The following is a 20,350-nucleotide window of genomic DNA, read 5'->3' as shown; positions in this document are numbered from 1 at the left end:
ATTCCCCCTCGGAACTTCTCTTGTTGCATTCCATATATTCTGGTTTGTTATGTTTCCATTTTAATTTGTGTCAGAGCATTTTCTGATTTCTCTTGATATTTTTTGACTCACTGGTTGTCAGGAGCATTTGGTTCATCTCTACATATTTGTAAATTTTTCCATTGTCTTTTTTTGTAGTTGACTTATTGTTTTACACCATTGTGTTCAGATAGATGCTTGATATGATTCCAAACTTCTTAAGTTGATTAAGACTTGTTTTATAATTTAATATATGCTCTATCCTGGATAAAGTACCCTGTGTGCTTGAGAAGAATGCACTATGCTGTTGTTGAATGGGATGTTCTATAGAAGTCTGTAGGTCTATGTGGTCTAATGAGTGGTTTAAGTTCAATGCTTCCTTACTAATATCTTGTCTCAGTGTCATCTATTTATTGTTTATCAGGTATTGAGGTTTCCAACTATTGTTGTATTGCTGTCTTTTCCTGTTTTCATATCTGTTAATAATCGCTTTATATATTTAGATGCTCTGATGTTGGATATATATTTATGCTATATTATATAATATAAATGTTATATCTACTGATAAACTGATTCCTTTATCATCATAAATGAATCTCTTTGTCCCTTGTTTTGGCTTAAAGACTAATTTTTTTCTGATATAAGTATAAATTCTCCATTCCTCAGTTTCCATTTTCATAGAGTATCTTTTTTCCTATCCTTCACTTTTAGTCTATGTGTGCCCTAAAGTCTGAAACAATCTTTCGTATGCAGCATATAGTTGGCTCTTTTTTATTTTATCTATTCAGCCACTGTATGTCTTTTAATTGGAGAATGTAATCCATTCACATCTAAGTTATTGGTAGAAATTGACTTACTATTGCCATTTAAAAAGTTATTTTTATACTCATCTAAAAACACTTTCCTATTGCTTATAGAGAGAGAAGGAATGGGGGGAGAGAGAGAGAGAGAGAGAGTGAGAAAGAGAAAGAGAAAGAGAAAGAGAAAGAGAGAGATCCAATGGTTGCCTTCTTGTATGCACCCCAACTCAGGATCGATCTCACAACCTAGGTATGTTTCCGACCCAAGAATTGAACCCAAGACCTTTTCATCTATGGGACAATGTTGGGAACTGCCCTGCTTGGTTTCAGAAGCTGTTACCCTCCCCCCCCCCTCATGGCTTAGGCTGAGTGAGCGACCTTTAGACCATAAGCTACTAAGGAGACAAAGCTTATCTCCCTGGCAGGGGCACTGCTTCTGCTCCTTTTACTTCCTTCATAACTGGTCCCCAATGCTTGATCAGTTAGCCAATGATGGGTAAGATTCCCCAAGGGGGGAATGACCTAAGACAGGCACAATCATGTGGAGGCCCCAAGGAAGGACTTGGGGGGCTATAGCAAAAGGGGTGATGGACCCTTGACCCTTGGCTTTGACAAAGCCTGAGTCTTCATTCTGTCTGTGAGAAGTCTCCTAATATCCTGGCTGCCTTACTTCCTCTGCCTGATTTAAGCTTGAAGCAATGACAGAGGGCAGTATAACCCTGTGCTGGAAAGGGCAGGTTCCCAGGGTGATCAGGCCTAAGACAGAATATGTAAAATCCTGTGAAACCTGCTTTGCTAAGAATGCTCTCACTTAAATGGTAAGGGTCTGAGCAGGAAATGAGTTTGTTTCCCAAAGTTTTGTAGCCCTTTAGCTAACAGACCCTGACTCAGAATAGGTACTCGTAGTTCTTTGTATGCTATCTATTGTTTGATCCTTACTGCCTGACAATGATTAATGAACTTTACCTGTATTCCTGTGCAAATTGAAACCCAATAAAAACCTGTCAAGGCAAGGATCAGGGTGCTCTCCTTTGAGAGAGTAGCTGTGCTGTCCCTTTTCCTCCACAGGACTCTGTAGTCCCTGTGAATTTATCTTGTATCTCATCCATAACACTGGGGACACTGCAGGCCGGGGTCCGAGTCAGGACAGGTTCTTTGTACCTTTCTTTCTGTCTTGTTCTCCTTTATTTGTGATTTGATGATTTTATGTAGTAATATGCTTTGATTTCTTTCACTTCATCTTTTGTGTTCTACCATAGATTTTTGCTTTGTGGTGACAATGAGGCTTATATAAAACATATTATAATTATAACAGTTTAAGTTTATAACAACTAAACTTTGAACACATACAAAAGCTCTACAATTGTAAATATTCCCTCCTACATTTTATGCTTTTGTTTTATGTTACATTTTTTTATGTTGTGTATCCATTTGAAATTATTGTAGTTATAATTCTTTTACATGACTTTATTTTTTAACCTTTTTATTAGAATTAGAAGTAATTTACCCACCAACATTACAATATTGGAGTATTCTGAATTTGCCCATATATTTATCTTTACCATTGGGTTTTATATGTTCATGTTTTTATGTTAGTAATTTGTGTCCTTTAATTTCAGCTTGAAACATTAACATTTCTTGTAAGGTCACTCATAAAGATTAACTCTTTTAGCTTTTGTTAGTTGGGAAAACTATCTCTATTTCAGTTCTGAATGACAACTTTGTCAGGTAAATAGTCTTGGTTGACAATTTTTTTCTCTATTAGCACTTTGAATATATCAGCTCACTTTCTTCTTGCTTGTAAAATTTCTGCTGAAAAAATACACTGATAGTTTTGTGGTGGTTCCCTTGTACATAACAAGTTGCTTTACTCTTACTTATTTTAATGTTCTCTTTGTTTTTATTTTATTTAATTATAATGCATCTCAGAGTGTGCCTCTTTAGATTCAGCTTATTTGGTATTTTTGATCTTCCTGGATCTGGATATATGTTTCTTTCCTCAGCTTAGTAAAATGTTCTGCTATCATTTCTTTGAACAAGTTTTTTGCCCCTTTATTTCTCTGTTCTCATTCTGGGATCTCTATAATGTGTATATTAATGCATATGATGGTGTAGCATTAAGTTCCTTAAGCTATTCTCACTCTTTTTCATTGTTTTCTTTTTTGCTTAACTGATTGAATTCCACTGTCCTGGATTTAAGTTAGCTGATCTTTTCTTCCACTTAATCTAGTCTGCTGCTGGTCCTATATTGAATTTTGCAGTTTAGTTATTATGTTCTTCAGCTTTGTAATTTGTGGTTGGTATTTTTTATATTTTCTGTGCCTTTGCTGAAATCCTCATTTTTGTGTGTGTGTTGCTTTCCTGACTCCAGGAAGCATCTTTATGAATGTTTTTTTGAACTCTCTTTTTGGGCAGACTAGTCTAGACTAAGCTCCTGGTCACCTTTGAAACCTATGTGATTCCTCAAGCTGCCTTCTTTGTTCTTAGTGGCTTCCAGTATTTGAGGCTGTACCAAGCTCTGTTAGTGTCCCAAAAGAGAGGACAAGGTGATTATAAGCCTGGCCCTTAGGCAGCAGCTTATAAAGTATGTGGTAAAACCTATTTAAGAAAAGTTTGGAAAATGGGCATTTTGCCTGTCACCTCTACCCTGAGCCTTGAGGAGATAGCCTTGGCAAGTACTCTCATGCATTATGTGTCAAGATCTGCTTTATTGTTTGCTACAGTCCTGTGGGACTTGTGAATGCAAGCTTTGTTGGCTATCAGCTTCAGTTGTCCCTTGGGCAGCATAAGCACAAGGTGGGCATATGTACAAGCTCATGCTAGAGGCAATTTGGCAACCTGGTTTTATATTTACAGGAAGCTGGAGGAAAGAAAATGGCATAAATGCTCACCAGCTCCCTTGGGCTCCATGGAGGATTACAGCCAGCACCTAAATGTATGAAGCTAGACCCTTGAAGATGGATTCTCGGCAGCAGGTTAAATGTAAACAGTCAATCCTCTTCCAGGATAAGACTGGAGATGGGCATTTTTGCCTTCTCCCTCCTGAGGCCCATCTTGATAGCCACATTGAGTGCTCATGTACCCATTAAGAATGGCTTCTTCATTTTCCATAGTTGCCTGGGCCTTCTGGATTCATGTTTTATTGGCTTTAGGAGGTAGATATTTTTTTTGGAGGGAGTCTGTATTGTAAGTAGCAAGGGTGCTAAATTTGTAGTCCAAATCTTCACTCTTCATGGAGAAGTTGGAAGCTGGGGATTCTCTCACAATTAATTGCACGGCACTGTGCCAGGGATAGTGTTTATGGAGAATGTGTCTCAGACTTTCTTACCCATTTCGACATGGGTTTATGTTTTTAGTTGCCTGATGTGTACGAGTCAGGTACTCTCTGGATTTCTCTCTGAGGGACTGCTCCATGTGTGCATCTGTGGGATGAAGGATGTTCAGGAGCTTCCTATGTCTCCATCTTGATCCCTCCAACTAAATCAGTCTTGATGACTTGGTTAAGTAGTAGCTCCATTAATTGAATATTGTAATCGTAAGCTATGCTATAAATGGAATTCTTTTCTTTTTTAAAAGTATATTTATTGATTTTAGAGAGAGATACAGGCAGAAAGAGAAAAGCACTGATGTGAGAGAGAAACATTGATTATTTGCCTCCCATATGCACCCCAACTGGGGATCAAACCCACAACTTAGGTATGTGCCCTGACTGAAAATTGAACCTGCAACCTTTTGGTCTATGGGTTGACAATCCAACCAACTGAACCATACCGGACAGGGTTGGAATTATTTTCTTAACTTCATTTTCAGAATGTTTGTTGCTAGTATATAGAAATACATAGATTTTACTATATTGACCTTATATTTTGCAACTCTGCTAAACCCATTTATTAGTTCTTAGAGTTTTTTATTAGATTTTTTAGGATTTTCTATACATCAATCTTTTTTTCTCATTCTTGACAGCTTTTATTTATTTTTCTTACCTAATATCACTTGCTTGAAACTTCAGTACAATGTTCAAAAGAAATGATGAGAGGCACATCCTTGTTTTATTCCTAATCTTAGTGGAAGATCATTCAGTCTTTCAACATTAAGTATAATGTTAACATAATCTTTCTTTTGATATTGAATTGACTTCACATGTGGGAATTCTATGCACATAGTTCTCAAGAAGTAGCTATTGATTGGCCCAATGTAACAAAAATCACTCTGTTTTTTAAAGTCTCAGTTTTTCGGGACAAATGAATTTCAGAAGAATCCATATTAATAAGCTATATTATAATGTAGATATGTATGAAGTACTGACCTAATCATGTATTATAATAATATCAGCTACATATGGTAAAAGCCTGGTTGTTTTTAGTGAGAGCAATACAAGCAACATCTTTTTTACATTATACATTGTTACTTAGTCATTATACAGATAACCTAATATGCTGCCATCTACTGAAGCTGTTTAATACATGCTGTGATATCCATTAAGATGTTATAACTATTAATTATTACCATTTTTATTGGCTTAGCAATGTCAAAAATTCATTTATGGCATGACAATGTATAGCATGTTGACTTTCTTTTTCTGAATTCCATTGTTTAGAAAGAATTGATGTCAAAACCCTCTGTTTGCTAGAATTTTCTTGTATAATATTGTGAATGCAGATATCTCATAAGATTTCTTTGTCTTACAGTGATTAATACCAAAATACACAAGTTTTAAGATTTATATGTATTTATATTTTTATAAATTATATTAAAACACTCAGAGTGTAGACCTACTAAAAGTAATGGAGAAGATAAACCAAAATTTCTCAGTATTTCGATGATAATCCCTTAAGTAGCATAATTATACTTTATTCAAGAAATACAATACAATAAGACTTTATAGTCTATTGCTGCATTTCAGTATCTCAACTCCATAGTGAAACCCAATTCACTAGCGAAAAATTCCTGTCTCAAATTAAGATGGCCTACTTGCCACATGGTTATAGTGGATACGTCTCAATCCCTTTGCAGCATTTGGTTCTTTTCCTACTTCAAAGACAAAGTGTATAACAACGAAATATGTGGTGGGGAAAAAAAAGAAGAAAACATTCTGAACATCTCTAACATATACCACTTTTGAGATTAAGCCCTTGGGGCAGATGGTCCTTATATAAAGCAAGGAGAATGGCCTCCTGCTTGGGTAGCTTACCCGCTATGTGGCAGAGTTAACAGGAAATACCTAGAAAGTCTTGCCAAGAATTAAAAGCACTTGCCTTAGGCCTTTAAGAATTTTATACTGATGCATGTATCTAGTTCAGTATCCAACTATGTCTAATATATGAATAACTGACATAACTTTAAATATTTGAATTACAATAAAAACTTTCTTAAATAGCCATTTCTATCTTGCTTTTCTTTACATTAGAGAACATGCGGCACCAACATTCTTGTAATTCCCCTGAGTACTGGCAGTCTTTATTCACACAGTGGCACATTTATCATTTACACAGAGAAAAGGCCATTATTTAACTTGCCAAGTGATACCATAGTAAAACAAACATTGTAATTAGTTTTAAAGGTCATTTTGGCAGATATTAAGCTGATCTATATCAAATATATTGAATTCTACATTAGAAATATAATGATAATTGGAATAAGAAGATTATCCTATCTTATAAAAAGCTTAGTAAGTAGTATAGTATAATCATTGATTGGAACATTAGTTTAAGGCACAATTGAAATAATTTTGAATGCTTGAGAAATTCTTATAAAATTAGAAAATACAGAGTTCTTACCAAGTTTGCAATGATATAATGGTAGCCTTTAACATGCTTTCCAACACTCACAATCTGTGAAGATATAAGGAAATAAGAGAAAATCAATTTAACTTTATTGTACTTTTAAAAAGTAGAATTTTAACTATTTTAGCATAATCCTTATAGACAGTGATGAGAAAATATTGTTTTCCTTATAAAAGTGATTTATCTTAAGGAAAATAAATTCATAAGCCACATTAAAAGTTAAGTGGTTAAAGTAAAAAAAGAACCTCTAATTTTAAGCACACTGTAAATATAAATGGCCAGTTATTTCACTATACCTCCTTCAAAAAAATACTACACTATAATCCCCTCCCAAAGAGAATGGCAATGTTACAAAACAAATCAATAGTTTATATATTACTATAGAAAATATAGATAACATAAAAAGCTTAAATGATTTTGTTCCAAAAGATTTAGATTTATTTAATTTACTGATAATTTTTAGAAACACATGATAAACTATTAGGTGTCTTCAACTGGTAAGAAAGATTTTTCTATGAGTAAATTGGATTATTGTGAGCAGCAAGTGATATTTTTCTAAGGCCAATCTCTGTTTTTAGATACATCTGATACCACACAATACTTAGTTAATTTTCACCTACTTATGGACATAGCAATATTTTATTATAATAAAGAAAATAAGGAGAAGACATCATCAAGATACTTTTCTTTCTGTTAGGTTCACTTTTTCCCTTAAAAAATTGGAAGTGCCAAAATTTTAAGAAAAAATAATAGGATTAAAAAAATACAACTTTAGCCCTGGCTGGTTTGGCTCAGTGGATTGAATGCTGGTCTGCAAACCAAAGGGTCTCCGGTTTGATTCCTGGTGTAGGAGATATGCCTGGGTTGGAGGTCAAGTCCCCACAAGGGGGCACACAAGAGGCAACCATCCATTGATGTTTCCCTCTCTTTCTTCCTCTCTTCCCTACTCTAAAAATAAATAAATAAAATCTTTAAAAAATATGCAACTTTATTTCTGCACTAAAAATTAAAAGCCTTATTTTAAAACTGAAATTTTATTTCAATTAGAGGAAATCCAATGACAGTTAATAATGAGCAGCTTTGTAACCTCATTGGTATCCTCAAATGTAACAACACAACATAAGATTTCATATATTTCCATCATCAAAGAAAAAATTAAATTGTGTTTAGCATTTTAATATCCTCTAAAATATTTCTTTGTAAACTATTGACTTGTGTATGAAATACAGGAAAGCTCCATTTAAACCCATAACCTAAGAGTTGTGCTGGGAAACAGTTTTGTACATACGGCTCATGGTGAAATGGGATCTCTGTTCATCTCATCTTTTCTTTTTGATCCCATCTAAGACCTCTTTGTCTTTAAGTTTCTGTAGTTTCACCACAATGAGTTTGGATTCTTACTTTTTAATTTTTGTTTATAATATTTAGGATTTGTTGTGCTTGACTATGAGGATTGCCCTTTAACAATTCTGGGAAATTCTCAACCAAAATCCCTTAAAATCCTTTCAAAGGCGTTTTTGTGTTTGCTTTTAACAGATACTGCAATGTTGATATTACTGGTGTAGGGCCATTTTTATGATAATTTATTCATTTCCAGATTCTCTGATCATAGTTTGTATAAATTCAAAACACAATCTGTAGTGACAAATTCTTACAGAAGATATCTCTTGCACTGCACTAAACCCACACCACGTCAGAAAGCAGTTAGTCGACTCCTTGTACAGGTAGCTGACTTCTGTTATTTTATTGGGGTGTTACCCTTCAATAGTCTGGCTTAGTATGAGATCTAAGGTATAAATGTATTGCCTTGACTGAGTGCACAGTTTCTGTTCCTGGGTAAGCGTTAAACTCCCAGTCAGGCTCCCCAATCTGACCACATCTGTTGGTGCGGTCATCTTCAATCTTGGCCCCTGAAGGTTTTCTTTACTTTCTTAGAAGCTCAGCTATGCATTTGTAATGTTTTACATAGCATTTTTATATGTTTTATTTTGTCAGATTGATCTTGTCCACTATTTATCTAAAACGAATTTCCCATGACAACCTCACCATACAGATGAGGACAAGCAATAAATAGATGGGCTTATAAAGAAAGTTCAGTAAAGAAATAGCTTAATTAGTCATCATAATGGGTAAAACAGTCCTGAGTGGTTTGTCATGGACTGAGTAGCTTGAAGCCCTCTTATTTTGGGAACATCTCAGGTACCACTTGTGCAAGATAGTTATCAAGGAACACGGTGGTTGATACCAGCTGGGAAACTGCATACTGTTATTCAATTTACTAGAATGATCTGTACTCTTTGACTTCAGCAGGCACTGCTGCCACTGGGCACTCTGTTATTTTTCTTACTGATTCACCATAACTTTCTCTGTTGTGGCTCTTTAAGCCCTTTTGCACTCTCTTTAAGCCCTCACACTCATTCTGCCTCTTGTCTCTCAACGCCCTTGGCTTGCGATTTGTGTGTGGCCTCAGTCAATAACCTCTCCTTTCTTTTAAATTCTCTTTAAAGTATAAATGATTGGGAATATGTGAAATCAGTGGAAATTCTTCACTGGGTAATTCTGTAAAGAAATTGTTGTCAGTTCTAGATTGCCTGGCAAAGAACAATAATAAATTAATGGTTATGTAATACATTTTCAAGGGCTTGAGGACTTAGAGAAACCACAAAGAACCAAAAGTGACAAAAATCCTGGCTGCCAAGGCCTTGCAGAGTTTGATATGCATCAACATTCTGCAAGCCCAGGACCTCAGGGAGCAGTGATCTGCAGATTCATTTACCTTGCTGGTGATGCTAGAAAGAGTACCAGTTTTGAGGAGCCAGATCCCACCTGGGGAAAAGTGAAGGTTCTGCATGTTGTTGCAAAGGCCTCAATGTGTGCAGTGATTGTGATAAGCACTGACCTGGGGGTGGCCAGTTTAAGGCAAGATCTTGGTCCTTCTACCAAGTATCCGCCACTAGATTACAGTTTCTTTGGAAAAATCATGCTTATACTCCATAGTAAAGTATCCTATACATAGAGTATTATTTGTTTAATTTTTGAAAAATGATTGTGTAAAATCGACATCATGGGTGTTGTTTTACATCTTCCATTATCTCAACCAAAGTAAAGACTCTCTTATGTAAAAAAAAAATCTGAGTGACTGGAATTCAAATGTAGAACAAACCTTGTATCTCTGTATCTGATGCTATTCTTTTATAACGAGTGGCCAGAAACAGCTTGAGGTGAATGATATGAATATCAAATAGCACTACATTCACTCAAGTGCTTTGACTGAGTTGTCACATGAAAACACTGCCTAGATGAGGACTTGGCTACAGTAATTAATGACGGTTTTTCATAAAGACAAAAAGTGTAAAAAAGCAAATTGGCATTTTCATACTTTATCTTCTTGCAAGAACCAGGATGAAATTAAACAAAGAATAATGATTGAGAGTCTGGAGTAGAGTTTGAAGAGTGGGTTAGGAAGGACATTCTGCAAGCCCAGGGCCTCAGGGAGCAGTGGTCACACTGATGATACATGTTTACAAGAATAAAACATAGGAAAAGTGATTAATTGATTCTTTTAATACTTTTTGTTGTTTGTTTTTTAGAAAATAAACATTTGTTCATCAACATCCATGGTGATGGTCAAATGATTCAATTCTGAAATCAGGCTTATGTGTCTCAATAAGGTAAATGCCAGATGTCATCACTGTAGATGTTTTATTAGCAAATTATGGCATAATCAATTTTTATGAATGGGACAGGGACTTTTAAATCTTTGTTTATTTATTAAAATTAGAGAAAAATGAGTCCAGGACACCTTTTCATCTTGCCTCTACCTTTAAATAAGTAGTGCAATAAATGTCTCATGTATAAATTTAGGTCAGGAGAGCCAAAGATTATAAAGATAAGTAAGTCAGTGCTGCTCTTACAAGGATGTTTATTATGACTGCAATTCAAACAGAGTAAGGGGAGTAGAGTGGGTTTTAAGAAGTGGTATTATATGATTAGGAGAACAAGGTAGTTTTTAAGAGAGAATAGATACTCTTAAATATTGATTGGATGAATAAAGAAGTTAATGAGAATATAAATGTCACCAATACTAGCATATTACGATCAATTTGAGACTTGAACATGAATAAAGCTCAGTGTTCAATCCACAATCAGATTTTATGTTAGTCTTTTATGAATCAGCAATGGTTTTATGTATCACTCAGGGGTCTTTTGAGATAAGACCTGATATGTATTACCTGAAACTATTATTATGAAGCTGTGGTTGTTATATTAAGCACTGTCTTTAAGCTGAAGATCTTCAGTGGCACACTTGAGTATGAATATGAGTGGTTTTGGTTTCCCTTTTAGTTAAATTTTGTACATCAGCTGGTAATATCTCTCCCAGTTATCATGTTCTTGAAAGTTCAGTGACGTGGAAAAAACAGTACAATATTTTGGCAGTTTTAGAGATACGATTGATGCCTGGTAAATGTTGGAGAGTTATTGTAATGAGGGCAGTCACTCTCACTAATCTTTGTATTCTGTAGAAATGTCAAATTCCCAAATGTCCCCTGAATGCTGATTTTAAATAGGCTTCAACACATTTTCATATACATAAATACCACATTTTTAGTTTGTTTAGTTAGTTTTCTTCAGTTCTATAAAAAGAAAAAAATATAAGGCAAGGGATTTTTGCAAACAACTGTGGACTTAAACTACAATCTTGTAAGATAACAGAAGGACCTTTAGTTTGGAGCATGGGATGCACACACAGGGAGAGGGAAATAAAGAGCCCAGACCAAACAAAACTAAGGCTGCCCAGTGTGAGAGGAGATTAAGAGAGAAGATAGGGAATGAGAGCTCTCTTCAAATGTTTGAAGGGAAAGAAGTACCATGTGCACACACAGGTGTGTGTGCATATATTTTTATTCTTTTCTATACTTGCAGATGTTAGAAATTATAAAAGCTTCTAATTAGGACAAACTGTTTTTTAGGAGAAAGGGAGGGGAAGAGACTTGCCCATAAAGGGAATGGCTACCTCTCAAAGTAATGATCTCTCTCACTGGAAGGACATAGCAAAAGCTGACTCATGATCAATAAAAGAAGTTGGGGTAGAGTTCTTGGGACTCTAGAATCTTATACAGACTTAAAAGTTCTATATCTGTATCATCAGTCACTGTAATAAATGCTGCTGGTGCCCCACCATGCTTTTCCCTCTTACCATGTTAACACACTGGCTTATGACTTCTAACTGGCAGCACCTGCATTTCCATGACACAGGGTCTCCTCTGGTCTCTAGAGCATGCTTTGCCCTTAGGGGTGGGGTGGTGGTGGGGAGATCAGGCCAGAAGAGTCAGGAGATGAAGGCCCTCTTCCCCAGCAGTACTGGTGCAATGATGACAGGAACTGGTGCATAGAAAATCTAAGTTCCTTGCCCCACGGTGAGATGATTCTAATGTGTATGCTCTACACTAGCTCTAGTAATTAGTTTACACTAATTTCAAATGAGATTAAGCCCCTCTCACACACATAGTAATTTATGTAGTAATTTGCTAGATAAATGCTGCACCTTTTATTGACTGCATTTGCCCACTGTGCTTCAGGTGTGTTCTTCACCTAGCAAACTGACTGATTACACACCAATTCCTGCCTCAAAGTATGCTTCTGGGGGAAGCCAAACTAAGATAGTCTCCAGTTTAAAAATAATTACCAACATGGTAGTGTAATCTATAATGTAAAAAACACTTCTGTTGACTGACTGTCCCAAGCTTTTCATCTCTGTAGTATAACCTGTCTTTCTTATATTCTGAGTCCCTAATCTCTATGTATAATCAGGGTCTCGAGTTGTACAAAATACTTTTATTTGGATATGTAAATTCGGTTTGAAATGTTTATTCTCTTATATAGAGAAATAGGAATGAATTAGTATCTTTATTTAATAAATTATTTATATTCCTGAAACATGATTTTCCCCTTCACATTGTCTTATAATCTTTAAGGATAGCCATGCATAGTACTGGTTTGCTATTGTTTCTTTCTTCAGCTTTATTCTAAATGATAAAAAATTCTTTCAGTTTTATCCTTTTGGATCAAAGAATATAGATAACTTGATATATACCTCTCCCACACTGACAGCAATATGATTTGAATAGGGTGGTAGAACTATAAGTGAAAATCAAGTGTTGAAATTCTGGTGTTTAATTTCCACTCTGTGCCTCTCTACCCCATCAGGGTAACTGCCAATAGCCACAGAAAAACACATGGTAGAATACACCTGTATGTCCTTCTCTCTGACAGTTATGGTTGTTCAAAATTCTACATCCACAAATCCTGAATAGTATTATAATTCTCATTAGGTTGACTCTGAATATCTCTTAGCAGAGATCCATTTTGAGTTAAAAGCATTTTAATTTAGTGATTTAAAATATTTGCAAAGAGGCACAAAAGATTCTATGGAATTTGTAATTATTAATTTGAAACTCACATAACAGCTTGAAAGAACCAGAGAGCAGCATGTTCTTCTTTAATTAAAGACACATTTTGTAAGAAGCAATATAAAAATCATTCTAATGAGATATAGGTGGAGAGGTTAATCCTGTGCTTTCATTAGCAAATGCATTAAATAAATACAAACATTAAGTGATGAAGCTGGGACTTCACCCCAGGTCTTTTGACTACACTTTTCATCATTTTTTATGGTACCCTGTTGCCTTTCTTAGGCCACAGCAATTCAATAGCACTCTATCTTTCATAATAACAAAATGAATAAAACAGATACTTATGAGAATGACATTCTTTCTGACATTAGATTTTTGATGATGCCAAACTTGTGCAGAAGAATAACTAAATTTCTCATAATGAAACAGACACAGTTCCTTTTTTTTCAGTAATCTTGTGTCTGAACATATTGTTTCAATAAAAACATATATGCAAGGTATTGCTAATCCCATTTTGCACTAGACTGGGTCAGGAACACACAGATGAAGAATTACCAGGTAAAATGTAACACATCCAAGTCTAGGTGTGCAAATTTTTTATATACTCATAATAAAGCTAATTATCAGAAAGACTTAAATAATTCAGAATCAATTTTGTACAGCTTGTACTTTACCAGATGTATATTTAAAATGACAGTTCAAGTATATATCCTATATTTAACGCCAATTCAACTCAATAAAATAAGTAAATCTATTTATGAGACAAGCTCAAAGTGATAATTAAAGGTTAAACTATGTACAATATAGTCAAATACATTCTAACTATACTAGTGTTAAATACATTTTGTGATGTTCCTTTGAAGACAGGAATTCCGTAAGTGGTAATATATACAGTTAACTTTCATTAATCAGAATATCTTATTTCTTTTTTTAAAGATTTTTATTTATTTACTTTTAGAGAGAGGGGAAGAGAAGGAGAAAGAGAGGAAGAGAAACATCAATGAGTGGTTGCCTTTTGCACACCCAGTACTGGGGGCCTAGCCTGCAACCCAGGCATGTGCCCTGACTGGGAATCGAACTGGCAACCCTTTGGTTCACAGCCTGTACTCAATCCACTGAGCCACACTAGCCAGGGTGGAATATCTTATTTCTTGAGTTGTAACTAATTGGATATATCATCACTGAAAAAATACCTAGGGTTATAAAAATTTGAGGAGTAAAATATTTAGGCAAGTAAAATGTAAAAAGGTGACTGAAAAAAAAGTTCTGTGGCCACTTTAGCAGGGAACACTAGGTTAAATAAGGTTTAGTAGGTTTTTTTGCTGTAGGAATTTTTAAAGACTTTAATAACAGAAAGTACACTAAAAATCTCTGAGCCAGATAGTGTACAGTTCTGTAGAACAATTTTAAAAGGTTGTTTAAGTTCATCCTTCCATGTATAAAAGACACATGGACAAAGCCAAAGGGAGGTAGGATCTAGGGTAAAAGATAGGAGTCAGTGGGGTGGAGGAGAATAGTGAGGAGAAAATGGAGACAATTGTACTTGAACAACAATAAAAAAAGATTTAGGAAAAGTTCATCCTATAACATTATTCTTCACTCACATGCTTCCTTAACTTTCACATACATTTCAAACTTCAGTTACTTTAATAGTACTTTCTTATTTCTCCTCAGTGTTGATCATCTTTACCCATAGCAAAAGCACAACTTAAACCATTTGAGGCATATTTAAGTTCTGTCCATAATTTTTGTGATAGCACCTCACTATTTTGTAATTTCAGCTAGTAATTTTTTGGTCATGAATTTTTAAATTTACATGTTTGTAATTATATTCGATAGATAAAATTGTGATTGAATACATAAGTCATATGGACCCAGAATTATTCTCTTTACTTTTTTTTTATTGTTGTTCAAGTACAGTTGTCTCCATTATGGCAATAGAATACTTTCTTTGCATCTAAATTTATGGGTATGTTCTACTTCGAATAGTTTGGTACAAGAGGCCAGGTTCCTATGAAGTGGATTCAAAGAGGACATAGATATAAACAGATATCCTGCCTCAAAAAAAGGAATAGAAATTTTTCTGAGTAAACGTTACATTTGTTTAAATGATTAACTCCTAAATCATTTTAAAAAATGAACATATGAAAGGTTATAATTGACAGAGAGAGGGCAGAAAACATGATACCTCTCCCTAACAAATGGGATTCTCCCTTTTGATGTTGGTATGCAATATTTGCATAGCAACTTCACTGGGTAGGTCTTTTGCCCATATTTTCACAGTTACAATGAAAATTTAAAGACTATTATTCATAATGAGTGAGAATACTGTTAACATTATCAATTTTTTTAAACCCCAGTTAGATCAAGTAAACTTCTCAAAATTTTAACAAAAATAATAAAGACTATGAATGCCCAAGTGCACATCATGGTGTTTTGCAAAGTGACATTTAATAAATGTACTTAGTAAAAATAATGTTATCACTATTTGGCATTACGTATTTGTTTGTTTATTGTGTGGCTCCCTCACTGAAATATAAGCTCCATGGGGTAGAGACTTCTACTGAGCTTACAACATTGATTTGTAATAAGCACTGAATAAATGTTTGTTGTATAGGTGTCAAATAAATGAAGTTATACTTTATTAGACATGGCATATCCTTATAAAGTATATTTTTATACTTTAAAATGTAAAAGTGAAAAATAAAGTATAAAGATTAAGAACATTTACTCTTTTGCTATACTACTTAGTAACCAGGATGACCCCCTTCCAGTCCATTCTCTATATTGTCATCAGAATTATCTTTTTAAAATAAAAATTTGATAATGTCATTAGGATGCTGAAGACATCCAATGACATGTGAATGTTATGAATTTAAAACTACTAAGTAAAGCCTACGAGGCCCTTCACAACCTGCCTTCAATTTGCCTTCTTATTTCCCCTGCACTTGATATTCAAGCCACACTCACTTCCTTTCCCTACAGAGGTGGCTTCCCCCCCAGAGCTCTGCTCTGAACGTGCCTTGAATGTCTTTTCTCAGGTTTTCTTAATAGGGGATTCTAACTCATTTCTCAGTAATCTACTTTCATCTTTATTACACCTTTCCGCATTGTGCTGTATTACTTGCTTATGTTCCTCTGCTTTCCTTTACATTTGAAATTTCTTCAAGGGAAGAACTGAGATTGATTTAACTTTATATACAATGTCCATAGGTATTGAAAAAATATTTGTTAAATAAATGAGCAAATGGATGAGTGTTGAATACATTTATAAAAAAGGAAAATAAATGGTGGGGTGGGCAGAGACAAGACAATTTCTTTCTCTTGTGTTACTTGTAAGATACTACATATTACATTATATTATGTTATATTAGAATATTTGACTTTAAGTTTATGTGAAAATAATCAGAAAAATGAACAAAAATTAATTATAAATATAAAATTCAAATATATGTGGTCTGTTCAGAAAGTATCCAGCCATGTACTATGAAAAATAGAGATATTTATTGAAGAAGATACAAGCTACAACAAACACTGTATATATTAAAATGATGCTTCAGCGTCCTTCAAAGTAGATACCTGGGATCCACTGTTCAAAACACTCTGCAAAATCCTTTGTTAGAATCACCATCAGCTGTTCCATTGTATTTTCCTGAATATCATCAAAGGTCAGAAATCTCTTCCCTTCCAGAGGTGATTTTAGTTTTGGGAAAAGCCAGAAGTCACAGGGCATCAAATCTGGGCTGTAGTGGGGTTGAGTCATCTGGGTGATTTAATGTTTCATCAAAAACATCTGCATGTCTTGATGAAGCTGTTAATCACCAGTTGCCCATACCTGCAGACTTCTGAATCATTCAAATAGTTTCCATGGAAGAATGTTCAATATTAATGCAAAATTTGATGCAGATTCATTGCTCTACTTGCTCAGTCACTTTGAATGTGATGGCCACACAGTACACATGCTCACTCAATGGCATCTACCACCCCCACGGACTAGTACAGTGAAGTCATCATTGTTTACACATGTGCATTCTGGTCCACTCTCCTTGGCTCCCAGGTTACTTATATTAATGTCACATAAACTGTATTTGTTATATTAACAATGGCTGAACTTTTTCTGGACAGACCTCATACATGTATATTTATATGTTCCAATATATGTTCTGTAGTTTTAAGGGGAGGACATAGGGCCAGGATAGAGACAATTTAAGCCTGGACTTTGGAAGAATAAATAATCATGTGCTATATATGAACCTTAAAAAAGGGAAAGTAAATTCCCTATGTATACAGCCTTGATCATTCTTTCATTTGTCAGTGATTTTGTAAAACTTACTTATTTTGGTAAAAATGACACTGCTTTAATATCCTCCTATAATCTGATCTTAAACTTGGTATATATATGAGTTCAGAGAAAATCTAGACAATTGACAGGAAATCTTGAACAATTATGTGGTTAACCTGAAGGAGAGGATTAGGAGTGAATTTGTTCCATTATCTTTCTAAAAAATGTATCACTTCATTTACTAACAGGTTGTACACTCAATTACTAAACTGTTTAATATGAATACTCTAGAATTTATAAAGTATAATTGTATTTATCATGTTTACAAGACTCAGAAACATGTCCTCAAAGGTATTGTTGAATGTTTTTCTCCCTTTTTGTTAATATCATTGCCTTTTGAACATTTAAAAAGTAGCTACAAAATCCTAGTGAAATAATTATGAAATCATACTCTTTTTTCTACTTAAAGAGGACTATTACTTACCTATTCCTAAACCCTAGTAGATAAGTCTATGTAGCTGACTTTTACTTAAAGCAAGAAAAACTAACTTTTTTATATATCTAAAATTATCAAGCAGATTTTCCTTTATCTTTTTAAAATTAAGAAGCTGAATTTTTGAATGTTCAAGTCAACAATAATAATGACAACTATTCTAATAAGGTTCTTGCAGTATCAACTAAAATAAATTTTATTCTGACAATCATATTCTTTTCTTTAAAAAATCTTATATATTTTGTCTTCTTTTTATTTTAGTGTGTTTACTTTATAAGAATGAAGAATAGCTGCAACCATGGAAACAGTTGCTAAGAGATAATTAGAGAAGCCTTTACAGGTCCCACCAATTCCTTTGCCTGGCTGAGATCTGTAAAGGTATTTCTGTTTTCTGTGAAAACAACAAACCCAGAGCATCATAATGGGACTTGCACATTCAAATCAAGTAAGCTGAAAAAAAAAGTAAGATTGAAGAAGTGAAGTTCACCTTTTAAAACATAATCTCATGTCTTTTAAGTTTTTTTCTTACTTTGTTGCAGCTCCAGATCCAGCCAAGCTTGGTATGCAAAAGTAGCTTTATAATGACGTAAAAGCAGCCAGCCCTGCCAGTACTGCAGTGCAGGAAATTGCTGATATGATTTCTTTGCTACAGTAATTTATCTGAGTATCTGATTTGTTCCCATTGTATCTCACTCACTGTTACTTTAATATATAGCAGTAAAAACTCTTGTGCTTTTTTTCCAGCCTATACAACAAGCTCTAGAAGCCTAAATTCCTGATCTCAGATGACTGAGGGCTTACCCTGTACAACTTCCAGTACTACTGGGTGCTCTTTCCTGAAACACATAAAAGAGATATTTCTCCTGCTTATCTTCACGTGAAGCTCATTCAGACTTTCATTTATGCAATAATTATTTTGATCTGTTTTCATATCACTGGGAGTAAATTGGTAAATGACAAACTTACACTCTGCTTTGATGGAGAAGTTTCAACAGCAAAGGCAGATTGCTAAATGAATGCAATACAAGCACTAATCCCTGCTCCTGCTACCTCTGGTCTTTAAAGCTTCACCTTTGCGCTCTACCCAACTTTTATCCCATAGAACTGATCTCCTCCTTCCGAGCGTTTTCAGACCCCCTTTGCCTTTTCCATTCCACTGGGAGAATACAGTGCATTTTCCATTTCCCTCCCCGCAGGAAGAATTCTGGTTATATTTAGTCACCACACCTTCTGGGTTCCTGATCCGTTTGGCAGTAATTCTGTCTCTGAACCCATGTGATTGTAATGATTTGTTTGTGAGTTCCCAGTGTGGGGTCCATGTTTTGCGCCTCTTGATGGAGCCATGCAGTACCTGGGATGATGGCTGGCACATAGATGTTGAGTGAATAAATAAGGAGTCAAGTGCAGAATTGCCCTGTCTCCTGCTGGTGGCTCATTCCTACTATCATAGTGTATGCTGCTTAATCTTTCTGAAGATGATGCAAACAATTGAAGCTATCATCTCTCTATAATGACTGCTTATAACTGGTTTCCTCTTCTCTTGCTGCTTCCTTTTGTCTCTTCTGTATCTTTTTTCACACTTTTTAGAGGTTTTTTTTTGTTTTGCTTTGTTATGTTTTACAGTGGAAAAAATGAATTTATGGCCATTAGCTATTAACTATAATTCTTTCTTTCTAGATAATGAATGGCTCAACGAAATGTGGCTCACAGAGGCAGGCTCTTTAAGCCTTTGGCCCTTTTTGGTGTTTTATTCAGTGTCTGATATGTTTTGGGAAGCATACGTGGACCAGGTAGAACTTTAGATTTAGTACAATTTCTTACATTAGAGAACTCTGAAAACTTATAAATGCAGACTCTAGGTAAATAGGCTTTACCTGCTAATCAGCACTGTCACGCATTTGGCAATTGGCGAAAAACCATATCTGAGGCCTCACATGTCACTTAGGTGGCGCCTTGGACTAAGCACAAGTTAACTGGGGTCCTGCCCATGTTTTACTGCCCACATGCAAATGGAAACATTTCTGTTTGTGAGGAATTTTCTGCTTTCTAACTGTGCCCCGAGGAAGGATTATTGGCTTCCCTTTGTGGTGCAGTAAGGGTCTAAGAGGTCAATCATGACTTAAACTTTTTTGATTAATTTGTAAATGGTAGGGGAAGGTCACTCGGTTTGCTAATTGTCTGAGATTCACATTGTGTTTGACAGAACACTGAATTTTGCTTTCATATGGCAAAACTGAAGATGCTGGCGAAGGGAAGGGGATATCATGAAATTCGAGGTATGTGCTAGAGACAGTTAGAGATATCCTTGAGCCAATTCCAGGGCCATTTTTCTCCATTACTTTGATAAACGGCTATTTTGTGCAATGAGGTCACTTTTTGACATCTTTTCCTGGTAACAACTTGGTTTACTTGGTTGGATTCCTCCAATACATCTATGGTATATCCCAAGGCCAATGTAGTTCCAGTTCTCTATCTAATGCCTTTGACATTGTCACCTCTTCAATAAGAACTGGAACTCAGAGCAAAGTACTTGAGGCAATGAGAGTCTTGATCACTTTTTA

General features: G+C 35.0%; 1 protein-coding gene across 9 annotated transcripts in view; it reads right to left on the bottom strand.

Annotated features, from left to right (window-relative positions):
- GRIA4 (glutamate ionotropic receptor AMPA type subunit 4) overlaps positions 1-20,350 on the bottom strand; it is a 384,719-nt gene that overhangs the window by 84,579 nt on the left and 279,790 nt on the right. For all 9 annotated transcript variants that reach the window (XM_045838595.1, XM_045838603.1, XM_045838639.1 and 6 more), the window contains one exon: positions 6,596-6,649. In XM_045838595.1, the coding sequence (XP_045694551.1) occupies positions 6,596-6,649 (54 nt within the window). The remainder of the gene's footprint in view (positions 1-6,595; positions 6,650-20,350) is intronic.

This window comes from Phyllostomus hastatus, unplaced genomic scaffold (assembly GCF_019186645.2).
Source record: "Phyllostomus hastatus isolate PE091 unplaced genomic scaffold, TTU_PhHast_1.1 phas_contig_113, whole genome shotgun sequence".
NCBI lineage: Eukaryota > Metazoa > Chordata > Mammalia > Chiroptera > Phyllostomidae > Phyllostomus > Phyllostomus hastatus.
Note: the sequence above shows the minus strand (reverse complement) of the source record. Positions and strands in the feature narration are given on the sequence as shown.